This window comes from Eucalyptus grandis, chromosome 6 (genome assembly GCF_016545825.1).
Source record: "Eucalyptus grandis isolate ANBG69807.140 chromosome 6, ASM1654582v1, whole genome shotgun sequence".
Taxonomy (NCBI): domain Eukaryota; kingdom Viridiplantae; phylum Streptophyta; class Magnoliopsida; order Myrtales; family Myrtaceae; genus Eucalyptus; species Eucalyptus grandis.
Window position 1 is genome coordinate 44,303,547 of NC_052617.1, and position 24,384 is coordinate 44,327,930.

General features: G+C 38.2%; 3 protein-coding genes across 6 annotated transcripts; 2 read left to right on the top strand and 1 right to left on the bottom strand.

Moving 5' to 3' along the window:
• Positions 1-3,600: 3,600 nt before the first annotated feature.
• On the top strand, positions 3,601-7,268 carry LOC104450159. Of its 3 annotated transcripts, none has more exons than XM_010064601.3 (7): positions 3,601-4,230; positions 4,806-4,883; positions 5,616-5,650; positions 5,745-5,800; positions 6,078-6,176; positions 6,336-6,420; positions 6,789-7,268. In XM_010064601.3, exons 1-6 carry the CDS (start codon positions 3,841-3,843, stop codon positions 6,392-6,394), a joined length of 717 nt encoding a protein of 238 aa, XP_010062903.2. In that variant the 5' UTR covers positions 3,601-3,840; the 3' UTR covers positions 6,395-6,420; positions 6,789-7,268. The 3 variants fall into 3 exon arrangements, with proteins under 3 accessions (XP_010062903.2, XP_039170843.1, XP_010062902.2); XM_039314909.1 differs by lacking the exon at positions 6,789-7,268 and adding an exon at positions 6,527-6,738; XM_010064600.3 differs by having other exon boundaries at positions 3,602-4,230; positions 6,783-7,268.
• A 680-nt stretch (positions 7,269-7,948) lies between these two features.
• Positions 7,949-13,519, top strand: LOC104450160 (ADP-ribosylation factor GTPase-activating protein AGD5). Its single transcript, XM_010064602.3, has 11 exons — positions 7,949-8,245; positions 9,376-9,434; positions 9,597-9,687; positions 10,399-10,453; positions 10,548-10,638; positions 10,756-10,990; positions 11,290-11,494; positions 11,648-11,826; positions 12,059-12,298; positions 12,376-12,434; positions 13,042-13,519. The coding sequence occupies exons 1-11, from the start codon at positions 7,964-7,966 to the stop codon at positions 13,199-13,201; spliced, it is 1,656 nt and encodes a 551-aa protein (XP_010062904.3). The 5' UTR covers positions 7,949-7,963; the 3' UTR covers positions 13,202-13,519.
• Positions 13,520-14,578: 1,059 nt separating this feature from the next.
• LOC104450161 (cytochrome c-type biogenesis ccda-like chloroplastic protein) lies at positions 14,579-18,190 on the bottom strand. Of its 2 annotated transcripts, none has more exons than XM_039315522.1 (12): positions 17,939-18,190; positions 17,528-17,662; positions 17,247-17,302; positions 16,873-17,024; positions 16,692-16,777; positions 16,537-16,568; positions 16,141-16,302; positions 15,739-15,811; positions 15,546-15,646; positions 15,169-15,261; positions 14,954-15,000; positions 14,579-14,858 (listed from the first exon to the last, which is right to left on the bottom strand). In XM_039315522.1, exons 1-12 carry the CDS (start codon positions 18,027-18,029, stop codon positions 14,786-14,788), a joined length of 1,101 nt encoding a protein of 366 aa, XP_039171456.1. In that variant the 5' UTR covers positions 18,030-18,190; the 3' UTR covers positions 14,579-14,785. The 2 variants fall into 2 exon arrangements, with proteins under 2 accessions (XP_039171456.1, XP_039171457.1); XM_039315523.1 differs by having other exon boundaries at positions 16,873-17,003; positions 17,939-18,189.
• Positions 18,191-24,384: the final 6,194 nt, after the last annotated feature.

The following is a 24,384-nucleotide window of genomic DNA, read 5'->3' on the forward strand; positions in this document are numbered from 1 at the left end:
GGTTTTTGTAAAGGATTATTCTAATCAAAAAAGAGAATCGGAAAACCCTTGCACACAACCATTCAGACCAACGCGAGTCCAAAAGTAAACTCTGTAGAAGGGCTTTTGACTTTCGAACCAAAAAAAAAAAAAGGTTTTCGACTCAATCTAGGCAAGAAAGGAACAATATCATCCTTCTTCATATAGGATTTTGCCAGATCTAGACAGAACTCACCGCAGATCTAGGAATCTATAAGAACAGACACGAAGCTCATCTTCATTTAACTACTCAACGGGAAATACAAGCACACAAGAGGATCTTCAATGCTATATCATGAAGCAACATAGATATTCTATGTCATCTAATGAAAAATATGAAATGAATACACTGTTAGAACGAGCGTACCTCTCAGCGTCTTTGAGCAAAGCCTTGGACTTTTGGTGCTAAAACTTTGTACCCTAGATGGTCGCGTCGGCGTCGTGAATTTAGGTACGAAATCATACATTTAAATGGAACTTCAAAAATGGAGTTTTCAAAATGAGTTCATACATAACTTCGCAATTATGAGCGAATCGGCCTAATTTGAACAATTTTTATCATGTGATTGTGTTTCCTAAATACGGCATACGAATGCCGAAAAATATAAATTAACGAATAAATAAATGATTAGACGTGTCAACTTTTGATTGGAGGTTCGAAAGTATATGATACATACCTACATACATACATACATGCATACATATATGCGTGGTTTATATAAAAAGGAATGTGTCGCAGTGAATCAGATAAGGCTAACAATTTGTCATATTATGATACGTTTGATAACATTTTTGTTTTGAGGAACAATTTTTTTCAAAAATAGTTTTTTTCTATTTTCTATTCTCTGAAATAATTTCTGAGTAAAATAACGCATTTGGTAACTACACAAAAATTCTATTTCTAAAATAGAAAAAGAACATGAATACGTTTGGTATGACTCACAAATTTTTTTGTGACGTATAATTTCTTTTTCTTTTTTTCCTCTCTTCTTCTTCCTCCTTTAGCTGACGGTAGTGATCGATGGCTAGCGACCAACTATGGCAACAGTTAGAAGAGGAAGAAGAAGAAAAGAAAAATATCATTTATTCTAGAATTTGTTTCCAGAAATAAGAAGCAACATTTTTCTAGTTCTTGTCTCTGTTTCAAATATATTCCCCGTCTACTTTTCTATTCGAGGGAATAAAAAATTGGCCTTAGGTTCCGTTTGGTAACTTTTCTATTTTTCCAAATTTCTATTTTTTTGTTTTGTTTTGTGGAACAAAAAAAGAATAGAAATTCATTTGGTAACATCAACTAATTTAAAATAGAAAAGTAGTCGGAAGTATAATCGAAATAGAAATAAAAAGTACAAAGAGTTGCCTCTTGTTCTTGGGAACAATTTTTAGAATAAGTCAATCGTTTTCTTTTCTTCTTCTTCCTCTTCTAACCGGCCGCCGCTCGATCACTACCCACCGCCCGCCTATTGCCATCACCTTACGCCACTATCAACAGGAGGAAAAAGAAGAGAGGAAAGAGAAGAAGAAAAATCTAAAAAATATTAAAAAAAAATTTGGATCGTACCCAAACGCATTCATGTTCTTTTTCTATTCTTAGAATAAAATTTTGTATATTTATCAAATGGGGAAAATTCCAAATAAGGACCCGAAGTTGACCAAATTTCTCAAATAATGACTTGAAATGAATTTTATATCAGATAAAGATCTAAAGTTAACTAATTATCTCAAATAAAGACCCAAAGTGGTTGAATCAATTCCAAATAAGAACTCGAGCTTTGTGGTCAACCAAATATTTGCCCAGAGTTGAATCAAGCATGTGACATTTCTGACAACCAGAGTTTGGGCAATTTTGTTCAAAAAAAATATAGGAAAAATTAACAAATCCTAAAATAAAAACAAAAAAAACCCTAAGATTTCTACGGTCTCCCCATTCCTTGTACCCATCCTCTGCAAAGTCAAAGATCGAAGTTCTCCCATTCCTTGTACCCATCCTCCGCAAAGCCGAAGACCCAAATTCTCCGCTGGTTGAGACGCGAATTCAAAAACAAGAAGAAAACCAAATGCTTCTTTTTTTGTTTGCGGAGACCCAAATTCTCCACCTGTTGAGCAAGGCGAGAGTGACGAGAATCGAGTCGCGATAATGACCAGGCAGCGATTTGGTTGAGGAGTAATGGGGGAGAAGAAAGAAGAAAACGTAAACATCTAAATGAATAACCTAAACTTAATCAATTTAGAATTTTCTCTCTTTTTTTCCAATCACAAATTTTTGACAAAATTGTCCCTATTTTAATCGCCGAAAAATGTCGCCGACAAACTAAGGTCCTCAATAGAAATTAACTTGATCATTTCGGGTCTTTTAATTGACACAAAATTCACCGGGTCCTTATTTGAAATAATGGGTCCACTTCGAGTCTTTATATGACACAAAGTTCACTTTAGATCTTTATTTGAGAAAATAGATTCATTTCGGATCCTTATTTGGAATTTCCCCTATCAAATGCATTTACTCAAAATCTATTATAGGAAATAGAAATTAAAAAATATATATTTCTAAAAAAAATATTCTCCTAAATATAAATGTTATCAAACATGCCCTTAGTGTCTCTCCATTTACAATGTTTTACCGATTGATGAGGGACCAAGCCTAAATTCACTTTTAAGGGCCCACTTCAAGAGTTTTGGGCCTCTTGCATTCTTACTTTGAATGACGGAAAAATTACTTGAAAAAATTTAAATTTATTATAATTGTATCAATTTAGTTTTTTTTTTTTTTTTTTGAATGAATTATAAATTTTTGCATTTATACAAATTCAGTCCATGTTTACAATTTTAGTCAAAATTGACTGAATGAACTAAATTTAAACAAATACCAAAGGTTTAGGAATCAATTGACATAAAAAAAAAGAAGAAGAAGGTTTAAGACTAAATTAACATAATTATTATTATTTATAACTTTTTTGATAATTCTTTCATTGAATGATTAGTATGTTCATACATCTTATAATAAAAGTAACTTTGGATGACTTGTTTGGTGGTTAGTAATTATAAGATTTAACTAGCTACATTACTTTCCCAATTGAGAACGGAAGAGCCAAGACCAAGATTACTAGGCTTTTCTTTCCACATATTAGGTAAAACATTATCAAAGTATGATTAGTTTCTAGCGTCATTCAAAAAGTAAAATATTTCCATAAAAAAAAAAAAAAGTACACAACTAACCCAAGTCATCCTCTGAGAGTAAGCCTCGAGAAATTTGACACCGATGATGTCTCAAAACTTTTTTTGCGGTGAAAGTACGTGGAAGAACAACTTGAATGAATGTTTATCATTGTTTTATATTTTCAAATTAACTTTATTGCTGGTTTTGGTCAACAGTTAAAAAAAATCATTGAAGTTAATGTGCAATTGACAAAGTTGAGCTCTACTTTTTTGTACGGCTAAGAAAAATATATCCAGACACATCCTTATATTGCCCAAATATTAGGACAGTATCTACGGTATTCGAATATCTTGTGCAATTCTTGGACCAGTATATGTGGTTTTATGCAGTTGATAGTTTGAGGGTAGATGTTGACTGGATTTACGAGGAAAAAGATTGAGAGTGGCGAAAGCGAAAGAAGAAGAGAAAAGTAAAAACGTGGCGCTCCAGAAAGTGGAAGAAAAATCTGAAGAAAATTTGTCTGTTTTGGTCATGATCTCTGCCCCTGGAGGAGTCCTCCCCTCCAATCGACAAACCCAATCCATTACTTTACATTCGGATTGCGAAGTCTATCCTCCGTACTGAGCAAAGTATTCCGTCTGAAAATTCTTTAATAATTTGGTGCCATGTCTGCAAGTGTACACCTCTCTGTTACCTGTTCTTCAGCTTTGAGCAGCCTCCTTGGTGGTCGTTCAAGAGCCGCCCTTGCTTCACTACGTCGAAACAGCTTCAAATTGAAGCCTTACGGAGAAAAGCTGTCTTTTTTGGAAGTGGGAAGAGTTCAAAATGGGATCTTGGTGAAGGAGGAGAAATTGAAGAGGAACGGGAGAGCGGTTGTCGTGAGGTTTAACCAAGGTTTCGGCTTTAATGGCGGCGGAGGCGGCGGAGGCGGCGGAGGGAGAGATGACGGAGCCACCGCGAGGGTTGTGGGTAATCTTGTTCTGGCCATTGGCTTGACTTATCTCTCCATGACTGGACAACTTGGTTGGGTCTTGGATGCGATCGTTTCCATCTGGGTATTGCTCCCTCTCTCTCTCTCTCTGTCGACACGCGTATGCACCAACAATTTGTGAAGGATCGACTGTATGTAGGCTTTTGATTTAAATTTCAGCCGTAGATGCAGGGAGTTAAGATCCATTTTCCAGTTAATTTTTCAGGATATTACCGGCTAAATTGGAACACGTAGTTGATTCTTTTTTTTAAGTGGTTGAATCATTTGAACCGGTATTTTCAGTTTTGTGGTGTTTGAAGATGAAATTTTTCATTAGCAGTCACTGATACAGCATGCTTCAGCTCTCCAAAAGCGTCGGGCAAGATATTAACATAGTAGCCATGTGCTGCCGGAAATCCTAATAATTAATGAAAATGCCGCAAGTTCTTTAATTGAGATCACCTGATTAGATAGGCATTTTGCCCCTTTGCATGACTATTTGTGGTGAATTTGATCCCTACTAGCTTTACACACTTTGCTTGGTCATGAGTTTAGGATAGAACTCCATGTTTCTTTCTGCTGTTATATGTCTAGTATCTTCAGGACTATTTCTTTTGCTCTTAAAGTTGGGAGTGATTGGTTGATGCCTTTTGGATCCAGCTCCTTGTTGTGCTGATACCAATTGTCGGTTTGGGGGCATTTCTGTGGTGGGCGGGACGAGATATAGTACAAAGCAGTGTGAGGCTTCTTTCACCATCTACATTTCGTTTTGTGACATTATCTGGTTTTTTACCTCCTGTTGTTCTTTTCATTTTCTTGGTATAACTCTATGGGACATCTAGTGACATTATACACCAATATCTCCTCATACGTGGGCAGCTACTGGCAATTTTAGTTTGTGGATGTATTTTCCCTTTTTCTCATTTTCTATCTGGTGGTTCAATCATAGTAATCTGAGTATGTTGGTACAAGAACTTTCTGTGTCCGGAGCAACCGGAACATGTATATGACAGATCCAGAATTCACTTCTGCACGGTGAACAGAGTTACATCACATAGATCCAAAGTCTTAGAATGAAGTTGATCGATATGGCTTTTCATTGTCTATAAGGATGATTTCAGGCTTTTATACAGTAGATAGTGGTGATCAGGATGATTAAGCTTCCTCTTCATCAGCCACGTTGCATTACTTACATTGCACAAGTATGTTCAGGAACTCACTTTGGAAATTGGATTATTAGAAGTAGCTCATCAAATATATTTCTCCCTAGCTGACTTGTTGAGCCTAATTACTTTAAAAGATAGTAAGGCTTAACTGGTTGTCTTGATGTTTAGATTTTGAGGTTCTTGTCCACGGTATGCTTTAAAACTTTGCTTTCACTGAAGCCTCTCTCTAAAACTTCAAACCATTTAAATGGTCACACTGTCTGGCTTCTGAAATGGATCTCCTTTGACATTGTTGCATTTGCAGTGTCCAAACTGTGGGAACGATTTTCAGATTTTCAAGTAAGAGATATCTGAAGGCTTTAATTGATTGTAAGCAAGAAAGATTATCTTGCTCAGAGTTTTTTAATTTAGGCAATTGCATAATTCCTTGCAGATCTACTTTGAATGATGAACTGCAATTATGCCCCTTTTGCAGTCAACCTTTCTCGGGTAAGACATGATATATAGGTCTGAAAGCCTTTCTTCTTTAGTGCAGTTGTCAAGATTGCAACTTGCTCTTGTATTTTACCTCCCAACTTGCTATTGCTTCTGATTTCAGAGTACGGTTCTATCATTTTGGTTTTACATGTCTGGGTAGCTAGTTCTGGGTTTTCTTTCCCTCCAGAACTTTTAGACTACTTTGCCAATTTAAAAATGTACTTCTCTAAAATGTCTGTGCTGATAAATGAAGAAGGGCATATTCATCTCCTCTGTCAATTATTTTCAGTTGTGGACAACAAGTTTGTTCGGGAATCAGTGACATTTTCTAACCAGTTCACATCAAAAGGAGAAGCAGCCAATAAGTTCTCTCCTCGACCCAAGAAAGGTTCATTGTTGATATATATATATTCCAAATCCCTGTTCATGTATTGGTCAATTTTCATCTGTTTTGATCAATGGCGAGAGATGGCTGTGTAGTTTTTTATATTTGCAATCCAAACTAATCATTTAGCTCAACAAGACAAAACTGCTTTGGTTTTCGCAGGAAAGAATACTTCTACAGCAGTTGTAGATGTTGAAGCGGAAGTGAAGGATGCTGATTGAGGTCTCTGGCGCCAATTTTCCACCATGTACTCTCTCTCTCTCTCTCTCTCTCTCTATATATATATATATTCCTTTGTGTAGGAATAGGATGAGAAATGTAAAAATAATTCTGCTATTTTGGTTCTTGTGAAGGGTAACTCCAGACCATGTAGGCACACAGCTTCTGCAGAGAAGCATGAATTTGCCCATTTGCATGTATGGACTATGAATATCTAAGAGCGGCGTGTTTGATTTGATTAGCCTGTTTTCGTTATGGTTTTAGGTTTATTTGCACGGGTCATATACAAAAGTATGTTGTGTCCACTCAGCTTTCTCGGTGGCTATGCGATCAAAGTTCTCTAACTTGCTCTGAGATGCGTGTCATCATTTTGTGACTCAAGTGCTTCAGATGCAGGTATACTTTTGAACATATCAAAATTCAAGATCCCCACCGCGAGCGAGGATTGCCCAAGGTGGAGAGAAGTAGAATTGGACTCGACGAAATAACTGTTATCTTTCACCTCCATTGATAAGTGTATATAAGTCTCTATCTCGAGCCTAGATCGAATGTAAATCTTCATTAGCATCTTTTGTTTTACCCGGAACTCCTGAGCTTGTAGAGCACCAGCATATGAAGAAAATCGGGCTCGAGAATCCTATGGAGAAAGAGAGAATTAGTGAAAATCTATTACGTTTCAGCACTCGGAGAGAATTTAGCACTGCGAATATGGGGGGACCTTGAACTGTAGGAATCAACAGCCAAACAGGATCCCTTCTTTCAAGGTTCAAGACACTAATGTTGTCTCTAATTTGATTACGTATGAACTCCGAAGTCATGCGGTCGAATAATTGATCGTGACACCCATAATAAGATTGTTTGAGTGCTCGTACTAAATCCCAGCACAAAATGGAATCACAAGGCTACTCCATTAACAGTGCTTACAATTTATGCCCGAAGGTATATGAGTTATGGGCCAATTAGCATAGTTGCTTTATGACACATGAAAGTTTTGATGTCAAGTTTCTCTAATACCAACCATATCACTATATCTCAACAACCAGCTGAAAGATCGAATTCATAATTTTGTTAAATAATTTAACTTTTTTGCCTAAAAAATAGTCAATATCACGAAAAATTTCTAATTGATATAATTATGCTAAATTTATCTCAAATTAATTTTTTGATTACTGAAAATTCTAAATTGATATAAATGTAACAAATTTACTTCAAATTAATTTTTTGGCCACTAAAAATCTCAAACTAATTTATTTGCGACAAATTTACCTTCACTAAATTTGTTAAATTATATTAATATCACAAATAATCAAAACTTGCTACATATATAAATCTCTAAATTAGCACACTTGTTAACTGTTATATATCATCAAATTTAGTATTTTGACTATAAAATTTGACGAAAATTAATGTAAAGTAAATTTATCAGAAAAAATCATTTGAAAGAAATTTATCATAAGGTTATAAATTTACGATTTTTTTATGGTACTAATCAAGAGAAAAGATGTCTGGGAGTTTTTTCCACGTTCACACAATGGAGGAAGGGTGAGTAACAGTAAAATAAAAGAGAGGAGATGGGTACCGTCCAACCTTCAGCGAAGAAAACGCGCACGCATGAAGTAATCGCCACTCAAAGACTCCGTCGTTACACAAATCCCACCCGTCTTCCTTCTTCAGGCTCGAACCAGAACGAAGAGAACGAGAGGGAGAGGGAGAGGGAGAGGGAGAGGGAGAGAGAGAATTTCCATCCGATCGACCCTTCCTCTTTCTCTTCTCCGATCTCTCGTTCCCGTGGATCCTCGCCAATGAACGAGAAGGCCAACGTCTCCAAGGAGCTCAATGCCAGGCACCGAAAGGTCCCCCTCCCTCTCTTCTCTTCTCATCGCGTCGCCGATTCGATCTTAGCTTCGCGCGTCTGGACGTCGCGGGGTGCGGTGGACACGGGCCGTTCCCCGTCGAGGGTCGAGCTGTTTCTTTTTTTCTTTTTTTTCTTTTTTTTTTTTTTTGGGTTCTGTGCTCCGGTTGTTTCCGTGCATTCCGGAATTTCTCGGGGTTGAGAATTGGATTTGATGTTTTGGCCCGTTTCGTCATCGTCCGTGCCGGTTTCCTGTGCGCGGCTGCCTGCTGGCGTGGTTTGTGGTTGGATCTGAAATGATCGTGTAGCGATTGTGATGTGAAACGAAATTCTGTGTGGAGTTTATCTGGAGTGAGTATCGGGTGATGCAAAATGGTGCAGTTAAATTAGTTATCTTAGGAAGATTTACTTATCCTTTTGGAGAAATGGGAGATCGAAGGTCTTGATCTTGTAAAAGGAAGCTCCTTTTTCGCTCTCCTCCTATAAAAGTTTCTTGTTCATTAGGCATGACATCCATAGTTTCTCACTAATTCTGCGATTTGCTACATGTAGATTTTTTTTTTTTTTTCTCTTTTCATCTTGACTGCAATGCTTTGCATATCTTGAAGTTTCTATCTTTCTAAGAACTCTTCAACTCATGGTTTAGCTTGTTTTGTTGCCTCTAACTCTTAGTACAATCTCTGGAAGTAGCTCATCCTGTGATTATCAGGTTATTTGAGGTGCTGATTTGACTTCTTTTTAGCACTCTTGATGGATAAAAGCAGTGCCATTAATTGCAAGAAACCCCTTCTACCCTTCTATGTCTTTGATTCTGTTTCCAATGATACACATAGAGCACCTGACTAGATCTGGCCCACCATACAATTGTATTTTCCTTTCGTAGAGGCTTCTGATAAAACTGTTTCCTTAGATTCCGTTTCTAATCGTTATTCAAGATATTATTTGTTGTTAAATTTATTACACCATTGCAAAGAATAATATGATATTTAGGGGTTGATTTTCTGGCATCTTTATGGCAACGCACACAAAATATGCTTGTGTAGCCGAGCAAATTGTCCAATTGTTTTGATAATGCTTTAACCTTGTCTTCCTTCTTTTATCAAATCTTGACCATGACTTAAACATATGCAGATCCTGGAAGGTCTATTGAAATTGCCAGAGAATAAGGAATGCGCCGACTGTAAAGCTAAGTATGTCCTGGATAACTACTCTAAGAGATGTACATTGGCATTCTGGACACGAATTTGAATCATGACATCAGTTTAGGACAATTTACTGTTAAATGGGAGCTGATGCTTCCATGTTGACAAAGCTGTTCTTATCTGAAAGAATTGCTTATAATTGATGTGCAGAGGTCCAAGATGGGCTAGTGTGAATTTAGGAATCTTTGTCTGCATGCAGTGTTCTGGAATCCATCGAAGTCTGGGGGTACACATATCAAAGGTCACTAATTTGACTTTTTTTGCCCGTGCTCCTAACTAAGTGTATCGATAGTTTACAACGGTTCTATTTTTCCAAGAGTCTTTCATGTTTAGTCTAATCGTGTAATACACGTTGATCATGTTTCACATATTAGAAAAGGACATAATGGGATCAGGAAGAGAATAGAATGTAAGAATGAAATGCCTAATTTGTCCTGGAAATTAATTATGGAAAGAAAAAGGTGAGGACACATTTGAAAATTATACCTTAAAAAAGAGAGATGGTTAGAGAAAGCAATTTTAATTCTCTGTACTGGAGGAATGGGCAAGAGGAAATATGTAACTTGGTTTCTTGAAAGAATCATCTTTATGACACCTTTGGTGTTGCTTAAAAAACTATTTGCAGGATTTGAACATCAGCAGAACATAAAAATCGGGGAATTAGCAATCAGAGTGAAAAAGTGATCTTCAGCTGTGAGGACCTCTATTGGACTGCACCCTAGAAAAACACATGCAATATGCTCTTTTTCCATTGGTGTTTAGTCATAAGCTCCATATGAAGTAATTTGTAGATTCTTTAGTACATGGTCATTCAAGATCTTGATTTAGGAGATAATTGAATATTCTTCCTTTTTAATTGAAAACCTAAAAACTACTGTTATAGGACGTCGATAAAGCTTTTTGTGTCTTCAGATCACTTTCTCTGTATCTCATATTATATGTTCTGCTGCAGGTGCGATCTGCAACCCTGGACACATGGCTGCCAGAGCAAGTTGCATTTATACAAAGTATGTTTTCATATGTCTTTTGGTTCCCATCTTTAATGGATCAATTTGTTCGCTCTTTCGAGTGAGAGAATCGCTGGCTTTTTCCGTTGTGCAGCCATGGGTAACGAGAAGGCAAATAGCTATTGGGAAGCAGAGCTGCCTCCAAATTATGACAGAGTAGGAATTGAGAACTTCATCCGTGCAAAGTATGAAGCCTGAACTATGCTCTATTGAACAGTAATTGCATTGTTATTTCCAGTTTCATGCATTTATTTGCTCAAATGTCCAACTTTTACTGATGGCAATTCTCTATATCATTGAAGATATGAAGAAAAAAGATGGGTCGCGAGGGAGGGAAAGCAAAAATCACCTTCCCAACTGCAGGAAGAGAAGCCTTCATCCTACTTCCATGGAGCTGGGGAAATAAGTGGACATTCACATGTGAGCAGTTCAGAAAATTTATTTGAGGAAAAGGAGAAACCTCAAGCTTCCAAAGACAAGGACAGTCTTCCTAGTATTAAGATTAGTATTCCACTTCCTCCTAAAGGATCTGAGAAGGTACTTTCTTTTATCGTCTCTTTAATGCCATGCCTATTTTGACAAAGGACTGCTGATATTGGTTTAAATCTACTTGGCATGTTCTTTTGTAGCATTTTGTAGCTGGTGCTCTATTATAACAGAACTTTTTGAAATAATTTATTCTTAGATTCGAAATGATATGAGGGTAGCGTTCTGTTCTCAATGATTGCACCCCTATCCTGTGAAGCATTTGTGGATCTTTAGCATTCGGATATTTTAGGGTAACTTGTAAGTACAAAAGAGAAACTCAACCAATGACATATCTGGTATATAATCAGGTGACTCCTGTTTCAAGGCTCCATCCTATTGCTCCAACGACAGAACCAGATTTTGAAGTGAAAGTGCAGGATGTAGATGCTGCTCCCTCTGTTTCTCCCCCTAAGGTCGATTTTTCCACCGACCTTTTTGACATGCTATCCATGGATGGTACCAGTGAGAATAATTCAGAGGCTCCTGTTGTTGACGATTGGGCTGGTTTCCAGAGTATGTTGAACGACCTTATCTGTGTTTATAGGGTGGGATGACAAGATTGTGCGATTGGTTCTTTCTGATTCTTGTCAGCGTGATCCTGGCATCTAGGCTATGGATACTGTTGTTTGCTTTTTAGATTCACTCTCTCGTAACCCTCTTGTGCAGCTGCTGAAGTAGCCTCAACAGCTGAAAAAGAAAAGTCTAGTCCAACGGAGGCTATTGACAATAGCTCTAACACAACACCAGGTGTGGAGGATCTATTTAAAGAATTAGTTCCAGAGGGCTCAGGACCACAAAAGCCTCAGAAAGATGTGAAAAATGATATCATGAGCCTTTTTGAAAAGGTATCTTCTATTTCTGCTGAAGCATTGGTTTTCATGATTCTTTGACTTTGGAGGACACATTGATTCGGCAGTGCTCCATCTTTCATCTCAAGTAATGATGGCTCGAATGAAATATTATTGTTCAAAGGGCTAGCTTAGCACTCTTCCAAATTATCATGTTGTCCATCTTTGATAGTTGCTTAATATGTAGGGCTTATATGATTATGTGGTCATGTGCTTTTTGTTTGTGCAGTCCAACATGGTGTCGCCATTCTCGATGCATCAACAGCAAGTGGCAATGCTGGCGCAGCACCAAACCCTTCTCATGGCTGCTGCAGCTAAATCTCTTGGTGGAGATCAGAAATCGAGTGGCAGTGCACAACAACCTGGTCTGCAAGGTACCAATATATCTGTCCCAAATTGGCCACACAGTGGCTACCAAATTCCAGGAACGATGCCACTAGGCCAAGATGAGCTACTGAAGCTTATGCAGGTAAATATAATTAGCTTTATGCCATGTCTTCTCTTTGTCAATGGTTGTGCTTAAATATCCTTTCATTGAATATTTAGGGAAGCAACATTGGACCATCGCATCCAGTGGGAAACTCTGTGCCATATCCAACAGCTAGGTATGCTCTAGCAACAAATATATGTATATATACATCTTGAATCTTTCATCTGCTTAAATATCTTGCTACATCTTGAAATGCCTTTACTTAATGTATGTCTCTCTGCGCTGAGAACAAGCTGGTTTTTTATGAAATATATTGAAGAGGATGCTGAACGAAGAAATTTAATGATAATAATATCTACCATGGTTAAGTACAAAGGTTTCGTACAATTGATTAACTTATCCAGAAAAGGAAAAAAGGTTTACAGTCTTCAAATTACATCAGACATGTTGAGAAGATCCAAGTCAAGACTTAAAATTGCACTGGCTAAGTATTAGCGCAATTGACCTTTTGAGACATACCAATATCAATTGGAAAAAGTGAGAGATGAAACTCAAATTTTATCCACTAAATTGAAGTGATACCCAAACAAAATTGGCAGAACAACATGCAGGATGGTTTTCATGTCAGTGCCTTTTGCAGGATGGTTTTCATGTAGGGTCACTGATAAAATTGGCAGAACAGCATGCAGACAGACCACCTAAACAAGCTTGAATTGCAGCCAAATACTAAATCTTTTTATGTCTGTTCTGTGGTAATTAATTTGGGTGTTTGCTTTCTGCAGCTTGCAGACAGCGGGGCAGGCTACCTCATCTAATGGTTTGGCAAGTGCCGGAGTGAGTAAACCTCAATCATCCTCTCCCATTTCATCTGCTTCTCCATCACAACCTGGGAAGGATTATGATTTCTCCTCATTAACACAAGGGATGTTCTCTAAACATTGAGGAGATCAAACACTGTCATTCCAACTAAATTTATGAGGAAAAAAAAGAAACCAAAGAGCTTACAGTAGCTTCTTCCTCCACTTGGGATTGTACACTACTTTGTAGAGGCAGGTCAGGTTTTCCTTTCACATCAGGTGGTATAGTATGAGTAGGCCTTGAGGGCAATAAAAGTAAATTTAGCTGTGATTTGGAACATCCTTTTACCTGCTATATTGAATTTTGTTCATATTTGATTCAACTCTTATACAGAGAAAGGGAATAACTTAGTTCCATTATTCAAATAATATAAATTCACACTGCACACATTTACTTGGAGTATGTGATCGTTTCTTGGTCCAACCGACTCGTCCTGTGCTGGTTATTTTCCTACTGGTTCATTTGGCTGCTCAACGCTTCTTCTTTGCAAATCCATTTTACAGTCTTTCACTGGATTTTGATTATTAAGCTTCTGAAGCTGGGACAATAATTAAAGTTGTCTATGGAAATCTTGAGCATCAGTTCACTACGTTTAGAAGACTTCCTGGGAGTCTCAAGTTGTTGAGTTTATGTTCCTTGTGGTAGGTATCCATTGCAATTTTCCAGGAATTTATAATTGGCCATGGCGCAGGCTTCTAATTCTGCATTCTAGAAATGCCAATGTTTTCTCTGGTTTGTATGGGTCAAAGATTGATGTTGCCAGCATCCGGATTGTGTCAATCGTTCATGTGTTCATCTTATGTTCCATTGCGCATGTTGAATAGTAATGCGTGTTCATCTTATGTTCCTTGCGCATGTTGAATAGTAATGCCATTCATTGATCATCTAAAGAGCCGTACAAGAAGACAACGCTAGGTAAAGGAGAATCATGACGAAAAGGAGGGACAATCATGCAGTCCATGCAGGGAGACTAGTAACGGAGAGACCGGAACAGATCCCAACTCTCAGAAGACCCGATTTTTCTCTACCTGTTCTCATTATTAGCCCAACATTAGACTTGGGACTTGGCCATTCAGTTTTCGTAGGACTCATGCTTCAGTTTTCTATTGTCGACATTATCTTGATGATCAGCGAGTGGGTAGGGCCCGTGTTCTGGAACCAGGACAAATCAGAACCTTAGATTCCCAACATGAAATGCAACACGCAGCTTGTTCTGCCGGGAAAGATTTCTTGAGACAACCATTTTGATCGGGACGCATTTCTGCTATTATATTGATTCTTTAGGGAACCCGAAAGTCCAAAAATGAGCGCATTGTCGGGGAAGGAGCAATGCATATGCAACAAATCCACCCTCAGCGTGTAACTGCTCCTTCGCCGACGATGCACTCGTTCTGACAAAAACTCGCTCGTGGCATTCAAAGTGCATTTCATTGTTGGATACGAAAGTTGTGAAACCCCGAGTCACGGCCAAATCATTTTGAAGAGACGTTGCTCAATTGTCTACCCCGAGAACTATTAATGGAGCAGAAAAGGAAATCAATTTTACATTTACAAAGCACAAAAAAAAAAAAAAAAAAAAAGCGGTGAAAACGGCACTCATTTTTCACTATATCCATTTATTTATGACAATTATTTACTGTCTGCTTTTTTATGACGATAATTTTCTGTCTACATTGCCATTGTTGGCGGAAAAATTCTGTCCAGAAATGTGTAAATGCCCCCTCCCAAGAGAAGTGCGCCACTGCAAAAGTCACAAATAGGAAATTTGTATCAGTAGATGATTTGTCAATTTACGAAACGGAACATGACACTCCCTAGAGTGGCTTTGAGAGGTACCTCACGGGATTGATCCATGCCGAGAACTTCCGGAACGAAAGCAGGCTCTAGTACAATAATCTCAGTCAGAGATCAATTCAACAATTGCACAAAAGAAATCATACATTTACAGGGGGAGAAACGAATGAATATCCCTGAACAACTTTTTAATAGTCGGTGGTAATCAGAATAAAGTTTCTAAGCTACAAATTGGCCAAAAGCATGGAATCATTTACCTGCAATGCTCCGGCAAAAGAAGCAGCAAGAAGCAAAGGAGTTACATAACCAGTTGTATATGTTAGAAGTAAACTTCCCCCAATCACCGGATCCTGCAGGAATGATGTGCAGTTTTAAAATAGCAGCAATTGCAAGTCCAGAAATCACTTAGAAATGCTAACATCGTTGATTGACAGAAGAGAACACCATTTATGAAAACTATTATATACCTATAATTCTACCTACAACCGTGAGAATATTTTGCCAACTCCGGAGTAAGAAGTTAAATCGCTGTCTTTATTAGAAGTCATACATCAGCAAAGGACATGAAGTGAACATCTTTATGCTATGCGTGTTAGTGTGTCTGAGAGAGAGAGAGAGAGAGAGAGAGAGAGACCCGAGATGCAGCAACATATCCCAACAGAGTGGCAAGTACAGGTGTACTGCAAGGAGAAGCTGCTAATGCAAACGTAAGCCCTGCTAAATACGCTTGCACACCTGTAATGCATATTCTTCAAATCAATTGAAAGCACTTGGAGACCAAATCATAAAGATTGAGGAGGCAGAATCGTTTAGGAAAGGCCACTTACTTGATGGGAAATTGGCTGCGGCAGCACGGGGATCAAAGTTGTCGAAGAACGATGGAAGCTGAAACTCAATTATCTGCAAATTTACAATTAAAACAAGATTGTTAATTAAAACCACAGAGCCAAGATGAGATTTGGCAATATGTAAACGTGGGAAATGTTCAAAATCATAGAATATTAGGGAAACACTCCCAAAGCCGGATTATGTTCAAGAGGATTAGTCTCCTAATCTAAGTATGCTTCAAGAAGAGTCATATCTCAAATGTTTCTTACAAAACTGTCAGTGTGGGAAATAATCTATGATTTAACAGACCTAAGACAAAAGGTGCTAGTAGAGCTGACAAGAATGAAATGACAACTGATAAAACAGTTAGCGTTATAAAGAAAGCAAGGAGCTATTTCTACCTCAAGAAGATTTAGACCCATAATAACGGCCACAGCAGAAGCAGCCACGGGTAATCCTTGCCCAATCTGGCCATATGCCTTTCCAGCAAACGAGGCTCCAACTCCTAGAAGAGCCAGCGTGGTAGCTAGTCCTAACGCAAATGCAATTGAATCCCCAACGACCTGATACATGAATAGACAAGAGATTAGGATATAATCAATTGAGAGATCTCACTATTCCTGTTCACAAACTGTCTCAAAAACTAGAAAACTGAGTGTTGCATAATGTTCTCTGCATACGAAACAAAGATTTAGTTTATTTATGTTTCACAAACATCTATAGACCATCAAAACAAAAAGACAGAAAACGTAACTCAGATTAGAAGTGATTTATAGAATTCAAATAGAAAGTTGTACCTCTGTCCTGCTTTTTCCAGAACCAAAGGCTCCTTCATGATTCCAAAGGCAAAAGGAAGAAAATTAAGTTAAGATGATGAAAGACACTACACAAACAGCATAATCAGAGATGCAGAAAGTTTGCCAGTTGCTACTCGGAGTGAAGGCAGGCTTACCTATATAACCAAGAGTCAGTGGTAATACACTCAATGTACATGGTGAGAGGCTGGTCACAAGCCCTGCCCCGAATATAACTGCTAAACTGTAAAAAGTAGTAAGAGTGGATCAACCGCAGTGATATGATACACTCAAATATCTGAAATTCTTCTTTTCAATAGATAAAAGAGGGTCAATTACCTAGTAAAACTGAGTGCAGAGAGCTGATCTTGAACAGCTTCATTGGCCTGTTGTCCAGCTGAATATAGGAAGCCTCCAAACCAATCTCCAAGACTTCCATCAGCTATTGTAAAAAATGGAGCAGCCACTTCCTGACCCGAAGGAAAATAATTCTAGCTCCTGAGGTTATATGCAAGAACCATAACTGGACGTATTTACTTGAGATAACAGCTGAAAGTAATACTCAAGCACATGATTCAAACTTAATCAACACAGTAAATTATAGTATTTATTCAGGGTGACAAACCCATGCTACTATTTAAATTATAGGCATCTGTACATATATCCAATCAAATGGTGAAATACTTAGTATAAAATTTGCAAGAGATCCTTACCATGACATTCTCGGTGCTCAATGCCTTCGCCACATCTACTGTGATCAAGTTTGCCACTGAAAGCACGCCAACACAACCAAATTACAAAATCAGATACAAGCAAGCAAATGAGAGGCAGACAAAAGTTGAATGGAAGTATGAGAAGGAGAAAATAGCACAAGTTCGCTTGTAAAATCGACTATGTGGTCAACTAAACACGTACTATGCGGCCGCAGGTGCACCGCAAAAGAGGAACAATATTTCGTTCCTTCTTCCTCGGAAGCAATCGAAAAAGGCGGTACCTGCGATGGAACTGAGAAGCGTCTTCTTCTCGAACTTGGTGAGACCGCTAGCTGCAGAAGAAGGAACGACATCTCGCTGACGCTTCGTAGGTACCGAAGATCTCCCAGCCATCTTGACCGCAGCGCCACGATTCCCTGCCGCAGAGAAATAGAATTTGAGGAAACTTCGATCCTTTCAGTTAATAACAAGCCTAAAAGAAGACGATCGATGGTTCCGAAACGCAGAAGCGACCAGTACTGAAAAACGACAATCGTTCGCGAGCGCTAACGGAATCAGATATTGCCAGAGGAATATCGCCCGATCGACCACGAGAACATGGAGAAAGCTCCCGATTCAGCGAAATCAACTACGGACAGCGGCAAGACGAAGAGCCTACGGACTGCGTATCGAACGACGAGGTGCGAGCTTACCGCACGTGATGTTTCGGCCAGGCTCGCGGTTCAGAATTCTGCAGGAGCTCAAACAGTAGCCGCTGCTCAAACCGCTCATGGCAAAATCCATGTAGAACCTCCTCCTTCTTCTTCTGATGCTGCTGCTCCTTCTTGGATTCGCGAAATGGTGTGGTCCTTGGAGTGCGGGAGAGGGAGAGAGGGAGAGCGAGATTAGAGCAGAGAGCGGGAGATATTTGCGTCTCCGCAACTCTAATGGCGATGCTCGACGGATAGGGACATGGCGGATCGAAGCGCTGGAAAAATGGTCCGTGAATTCCAACAAAAACGACGTCGGGACAATTCGGGCTGGCATCGGCCGGCCCGATTGTGACATCAAAACTCTTCGAGCCCGAACCCGCGTCGCCGTGGGTTGGAAACGGGCCTCGTCCAGTCGCCCCACCTAGAGTAATGCTAGATATTAGCCTATAACATTAGTGAAGTGATGATTTAATTTGTTTTGCGAAAAAAATATATATTTAGAAAATACTTTTTAATAATGATTGCTTGTATCATTCAAAATAACCAGTCAATACAAAATATTTCATTATGGATGACAATTTATTTATAATTTTTTTAATAGTGAAAAAAATTTAATTCATTCATTTTCGTGACTGATGAAAATTATTCATTAGTTCTTGATTAGGAATCCGCTACATCACTATGTTTAAATTAGCTTTCACGTGCACATTATCACTTTCTTTTTCTGGAAGAAAGAGTTTGGACAATAATCATTTAGATAGTGATGATCTTAATGATGTACATTAAGAAAACATGTTGGCCCTTATGTTTATGGTTCACCATTGTCGAGTCTTGGTGCTTAAAAGAGAAATTCTCCTTAAAATAAGAAACGACCGTGTGAAGGCATCATATGCTAGGTTTAAGAAGAATGTATCGCATGCAATTAATACACCACCATCATTTGTCAATGGCGCTTCCTTTTTTTTGGTTAGTAGGCAATGGCGCTTTCAACAATTTAAAAAATTTATTTATGATCCATTTACTGAATATAATTAACCCATATGATAACTCAGTTCACTAGCGATAAATGTTCAATATTCATGGATCTTCATTAAGTTTTTAATTTGTCCCGTTTCTCATGACACTTTCATCTAATCAAAAAACTGCCTCGATCTCAAGCTGGGACTCGGCAACCGTCAATTATCGCGTACCTCATGTCAAATGTGCGGTAGGGTGCGAACTTCGACCATCACTTCGTAATCTTTCCCAAGATAGAAGTTGGTGGTTTCCAACTTTCGAGCTACGTTGTTTTAGGTGCATGTTTCGTCGGTGTGAGACAAGGAGTCCTCGGAAGCGAAAGCGACACGCCACGATGCGCCATGCGATGAATCCAGAACAGCCAATAATAATTCGTCGCACGACCCTCCGGACATGCTTGGCTTGGGCTCGATCTCGTTTGTCGGATCAGTTCATGTGCACATGACTTGGGAATGAAGCATCCCCTCATCACTTCCCCAAAAACTGCCTTATGGCACTGTCAGGCCAGGCCAGACGAGAGAGAGAGAGAGAGAGAGAGAGAGAGAGCTCTCCAGTCATTGGATCGAATCATGGTTGTCTACGAAAGAACTATTTCCAATTTCTTCTCCCCTTTTACAATTGCTGGAGTCGGAGCTGGTGTTGGACCCTGTTGCATCATTCCGCAAGACGGTTCTAATGATCACCCACCAACCAGAACCAGCCATATTCTATGTGCTCATGTTTTTCAAAAGGCGTGTGGATCCAAAGGAGAAAAAAAGGGATCAACGGGTTCAATAGGTTATGATCATTTTGATGAACAAGAACCACCCAACTTGATCATGCTTTTGGTAGACAAAGCTCGTTGATTCTGGTCTTAAATGCAATGATTAGACTCGATCGCAATCGATCTCCGAAAAAAAAAAGAAAAAGTGTTTTTGCATACTATTAAATTTTAACTCATAGATTTGAGGGATGTACCGTGGAAAAGAAAACGACATACTAGCAGAAGCTTGTGAAAAACTAGCTTCCAAATGACTTGATTTTATTGCACAACGGAGATCTTGTAGTATTTTTCTAAATCGCATTAGAAATGACACAATATTAGGCATTGATTAGCCAAAATTACTTCCATACCTCCATGCTCTCCCTATAGTTTACCGGGCTATATTAAGATTAGTTCAACCACTGGTTAATATCCTCATTCATCGAGCGCTTACCTACTTCTACCAAATCTTGACCCAAAGAAAGATATACAGCGCTAATGAACATAATCCATGTGGTTATAATAGGCTGACAATGTCAAACGTGATTTAGACATTGTGTTCCACAACGCAAGGAATTTCACTAGCCTAAAAATACGGATGTGATATAACATGATGTTTTTGTTTCGCAATGGCCCTCGCTAATCGAACTATATAAGTTCACCATGAGAGAGCACGTGTCTAGAACCAATTTTACACTGTAGAGTCAATTACAACTGACCATTGATCATGTGGATTTTACATAAGGTCTATTAGAAGCATTTCCATCCTTTGTATATGTCTTTGGACAAATTTCACTTACTTTCGAACTGGCCTAATTATCTAACAAAAATTTAACTTCAAGTTTAATACAAATTCTACCCCTAACTTTAAAAAAAAAAAATTCTCAACTTTCGGTCCGATCTTAAATCTATTCATGCATTCAAAACTCGCATTATTTTCTTTGAAATTATCAACATCGGGATCAGTTATAAGTTCATTATCAAAATCCGTGTTTCCACCAACACTCTCGCCTTCACATGAAATAGCAATATTCTTCAATTATTGAATATTTTTTACTCGTGGGTAGATTTGAAGCTCGAATGAAAGCCTAAGATCTTTTTTAAATTAAAAAAAAATTCAAATCATTTTTTTTTGGTTGAATCAAATCAAAATAGAAATTAGACCGAAAGTTTTTTTTTTTTTTTTAAAGAAAACGGCCCCTCTGAGACTAGTCTAAAGGGAAACAAAAATAGCTCGATTTTCGGGTGGTAATCTATCTTTTCTCGAACTGATTTTTATGCGGGGTCCTTGGTGACCACACTAAAGTGTGTCTTGTGTAGCCTGCAGGTTCATCTTTTAAGCCACTTTTTTCACTAGCTTTGCATATTCTCCGGCTCCAAATGATGCTCAATTATTGAAAAGTTATCTGTGCACATCCGATAAAAGATCGGAAGAGTGTGACCTCTCTTGCGGTACATCACACCACGCCTGCCTTAACTGGTTGGACACATCAACTCTAACGTGCATCCCTGTAAATTGTACAAATGATCGAGATTTATGAATTTCAGAATGATTATTCACTTAACATTTTTCCAAAGAGAAATGCAAAACAAAAAGTTACCTTGACCATCGATCTCTTTTAAGGATACGAATTGTGTACAATGTCGGAGAGGTCCTTGTTGAGGCGCTCCTTGAGTGAATTGGACAGAGCGACCGGTGGATCTACTAATCATTTTAGATATTACAATTCTCAACCAATAGCATGGTACTTCGATGTCATTATATGTTTGCAGGAATAAAGCCCCAGAGATGTCTAACAATCACGAGTTCTCTCTCTTGATTACTCGATGTCAAGATATTCCGTTACGAGATTTGCTCGGTTATCGATAATCTTGCGTTGCCTTTGCTTTCTATCGTCGAAACGACAAAAGCTTCTAATCTCCAGACAACTAGACTGGGGCACGCAAAAGAAAAGAAGTCTCGAAGGAGACCATCATGACACTCTAATCCCGAAGACCATGTTAGCTGTTAGGTTAAATTGTGCATTCACATGAAGTAATCATGAAGACTTTTCCAAAAGACACGCAATAATCACCCTTTTCCAAAGTTTAATTCTTCTGGACGGACGATATCACTTCGACTTTCCCTAGATTTCACCTTCACATATGTTATGCACCTCATATGCGATTGCAAGAGGGAGCATATGACGGGCCAAAACCGAGCCTGCCCATCATTACTAAACGACCATTTTAGATTGTTTGGAGGATGGGAGAGGTGCGAGACCCCTCATTGGCGATGATTGAGGGGGGGACCCTTTTCTGGCGACCGAAGGGAGCGAATTGGGGCCGCCATGTCGCGGCCCTTTTTTGAAGCTTGCGAGTAGAAAAATACAAAAGACTAAAGTTTCCGGAAAAGGGGAAAGGGTGGGAAGAAAGAAGGCCCTGAAAACAATTAGGTTCAATTGGACCTGAATATGTTCTTAAATTATTTGGTCTCGGACGTAGATAAATATTCAATCAAGAACTTGGGGACTATCCAGGGGAAGGTGGACTTCCCATCTTCTTTACGAAGAAGGCTATGGTCGGGTGCACACAGTACCTCTCAACCACTTTGTTTGCTTTGTATCCCCATTGAGAGAAGCTTGCAAATAGAAAAATACAAAAGATTAAAGTTTCCAAAAAAGGGGGAAGGAAGAAAAAGAGATGGCCCTCGAAAGGATTAGGTTTGATGGATTAGGAGGAGGAAGGGGGGGCTGGGGTCCTCTGATCTTTTGTTGCCTACAACTATCTTGTTGACTCTTATGCTCCTCCTTTGCCCTTTTCTCCACCATTAGCGCGGGCCACGTTACCGTTGTGGCTTTGATTTGTACGTCCTTAGTCAAAAAAAGAGAGAAGATTTATCCTTTTGGGATTGATATTATATATGCGTTTCATGTCAAGATCGTTCATCTATTGTATTTAGGAATACTATCTGTTTATGTTCGTGCAAATATATTAGTATGGACTTCATAAAAGTCAATACAATGACATCTCTATCGTAGTAATGAGAATTGGTTGGTTGTCCATTCATATGGTGAGATTCGATTTGAGATCTTGGTGACGGTATTTATCGAACAAATTAATGGCAGCCTAATTCGTAAACAAAATTCACTTTTGCCAGCGAATCCATGTTTTAGATATCTATAGATTGGTAAGTGTGATTCAATTCTTTGTATGTTTATCCGTCGAATGATGTAGCTATTTGTCTTATTTCACAATATATGTTATTTTTTTATGTTTTCAAAATAATGGAAACTAAATTTTGCACTTTACAATGCAATAACAAGTGCAACGACATATAAAGATCCGTGGGTCATGTTTTAATGTTGAATCTTATGTTAGTAAAACAACCGATAGTTCACATCTTCTTAATACATGTGCATATCACCCGTATTCAAAATTGAGATTTTCTTTTTGTAAATCATGATTAATTAATGAAGTTTAAATAATATACGATTTTTTGTTAGCATGTGATTAAGTAAAAACCGTAATCACTTTTTTAACCTTCTTGTTAAAACTGCAGAATCCAACTTTCACTAAAAAAATTATATGCGAATTTACTTCTTTTCGGGAAGTTTCAGGTGCTTCGATTTTGAAATATTCAAATAGCACAAAATTTAGATTGAGCATGAAATAAACAAAATGAGAATCTATCCGGACAGGGCACGGTCGTAGACATTACATTATTCAAGCGGGGCCGAAGACAGACATATCTAACTTCAAAATTTTTCGAATTTCCCTCCAATATTGGTAGGTTGGAAAAACATAAAAAAACGTCTTGACTCGAAAGATCGCACGCAGCACGTCATGTTTTTCTTGCAGAAAAGAAAGGTTATAAAAATAATGGTTTTAGGACGACTGTCCGAAATAAAATTTAATAAAGAAATCGAGGGTTGGGTGGAGTCCGTTATTTGGTCAAACCAGCGAGGATTAAATGACAGGGAATAAACGATATTCTTCAAGGCACGTCCCATCCGATCGCTCGGGCCACTACTTATTTTTGAATTCCGATATACATATGCCCTTGAGCAGAAAGCTATTCACGGATATGCCATTGTAGTAGCACGCAGCGCTCGGCACACTTTTCCACGGTTGCGAATTCAAACTGAATAGCACCATTCATTCAAATTATATGACAAAATCCAATATAGTCACCGATCTTGAATAATTATGGAAAGACTGTATGGAACATCTTCATATAGTTTATGGACTATGTTGAAGATGTGCGAAAAGTTCGATAAATTACATTAAACAAATTAAAAATTCAGGAACAATATTAAATAAATTAAAAATTTATGAATCATATTACATATTAAATTAAAATTTAGGGGTTATCCATTTTAATTTCACTATATTTCAAATGCCCGTTGAAGACTTAGCTATTGAAAAAAAAATTGTCTTCTCTGTCTAACTATTGGTCTTTATTTAGGGATAAATTTAAATTATTTGGTTAACATTCTTCATTGGTCTGGACGAAGAATTCAAAAAAAGAAATAGGTGGATTCCAATTTAAAGCCAAATCAAATCCTTCGGACAGTTACGTGCCAAAGGCCTATCACGTCAATGTCATAATCATCTCAAATCCTATTTCGAGGAAATTAAAGAAAGGTCACAAAGCAAGACATGAGGGCTTAGAGGACATCTTGCACCATGTTTAGCTCAATAATTG

Bases quoted from the DNA above. Each gene is read 5' to 3' on its own strand.
- LOC104450160 (XM_010064602.3), top strand. From the start codon at position 7,964: ATGGGTACCGTCCAACCTTCAGCGAAGAAAACGCGCACGCATGAAGTA. The intron at 10,639-10,755 runs GTATGAAGCCTG...ATATCATTGAAG, and splicing joins GAGAACTTCATCCGTGCAAA to ATATGAAGAAAAAAGATGGG. The intron at 11,827-12,058 runs GTATCTTCTATT...TTGTTTGTGCAG, and splicing joins TCATGAGCCTTTTTGAAAAG to TCCAACATGGTGTCGCCATT.
- LOC104450161 (XM_039315522.1), bottom strand. From the start codon at position 18,029: ATGGATTTTGCCATGAGCGGTTTGAGCAGCGGCTACTGTTTGAGCTCC. The intron at 17,025-17,246 runs GTAAGGATCTCT...CTCAGGAGCTAG, and splicing joins TGAGCACCGAGAATGTCATG to AATTATTTTCCTTCGGGTCA. The intron at 16,778-16,872 runs GTAATTGACCCT...TACTTTTTACAG, and splicing joins TCTGCACTCAGTTTTACTAG to TTTAGCAGTTATATTCGGGG.
- LOC104450159 (XM_010064601.3), top strand. From the start codon at position 3,841: ATGTCTGCAAGTGTACACCTCTCTGTTACCTGTTCTTCAGCTTTGAGC. The intron at 4,884-5,615 runs GTGAGGCTTCTT...TTGCATTTGCAG, and splicing joins GAGATATAGTACAAAGCAGT to TGTCCAAACTGTGGGAACGA. The intron at 5,651-5,744 runs GTAAGAGATATC...AATTCCTTGCAG, and splicing joins AACGATTTTCAGATTTTCAA to ATCTACTTTGAATGATGAAC.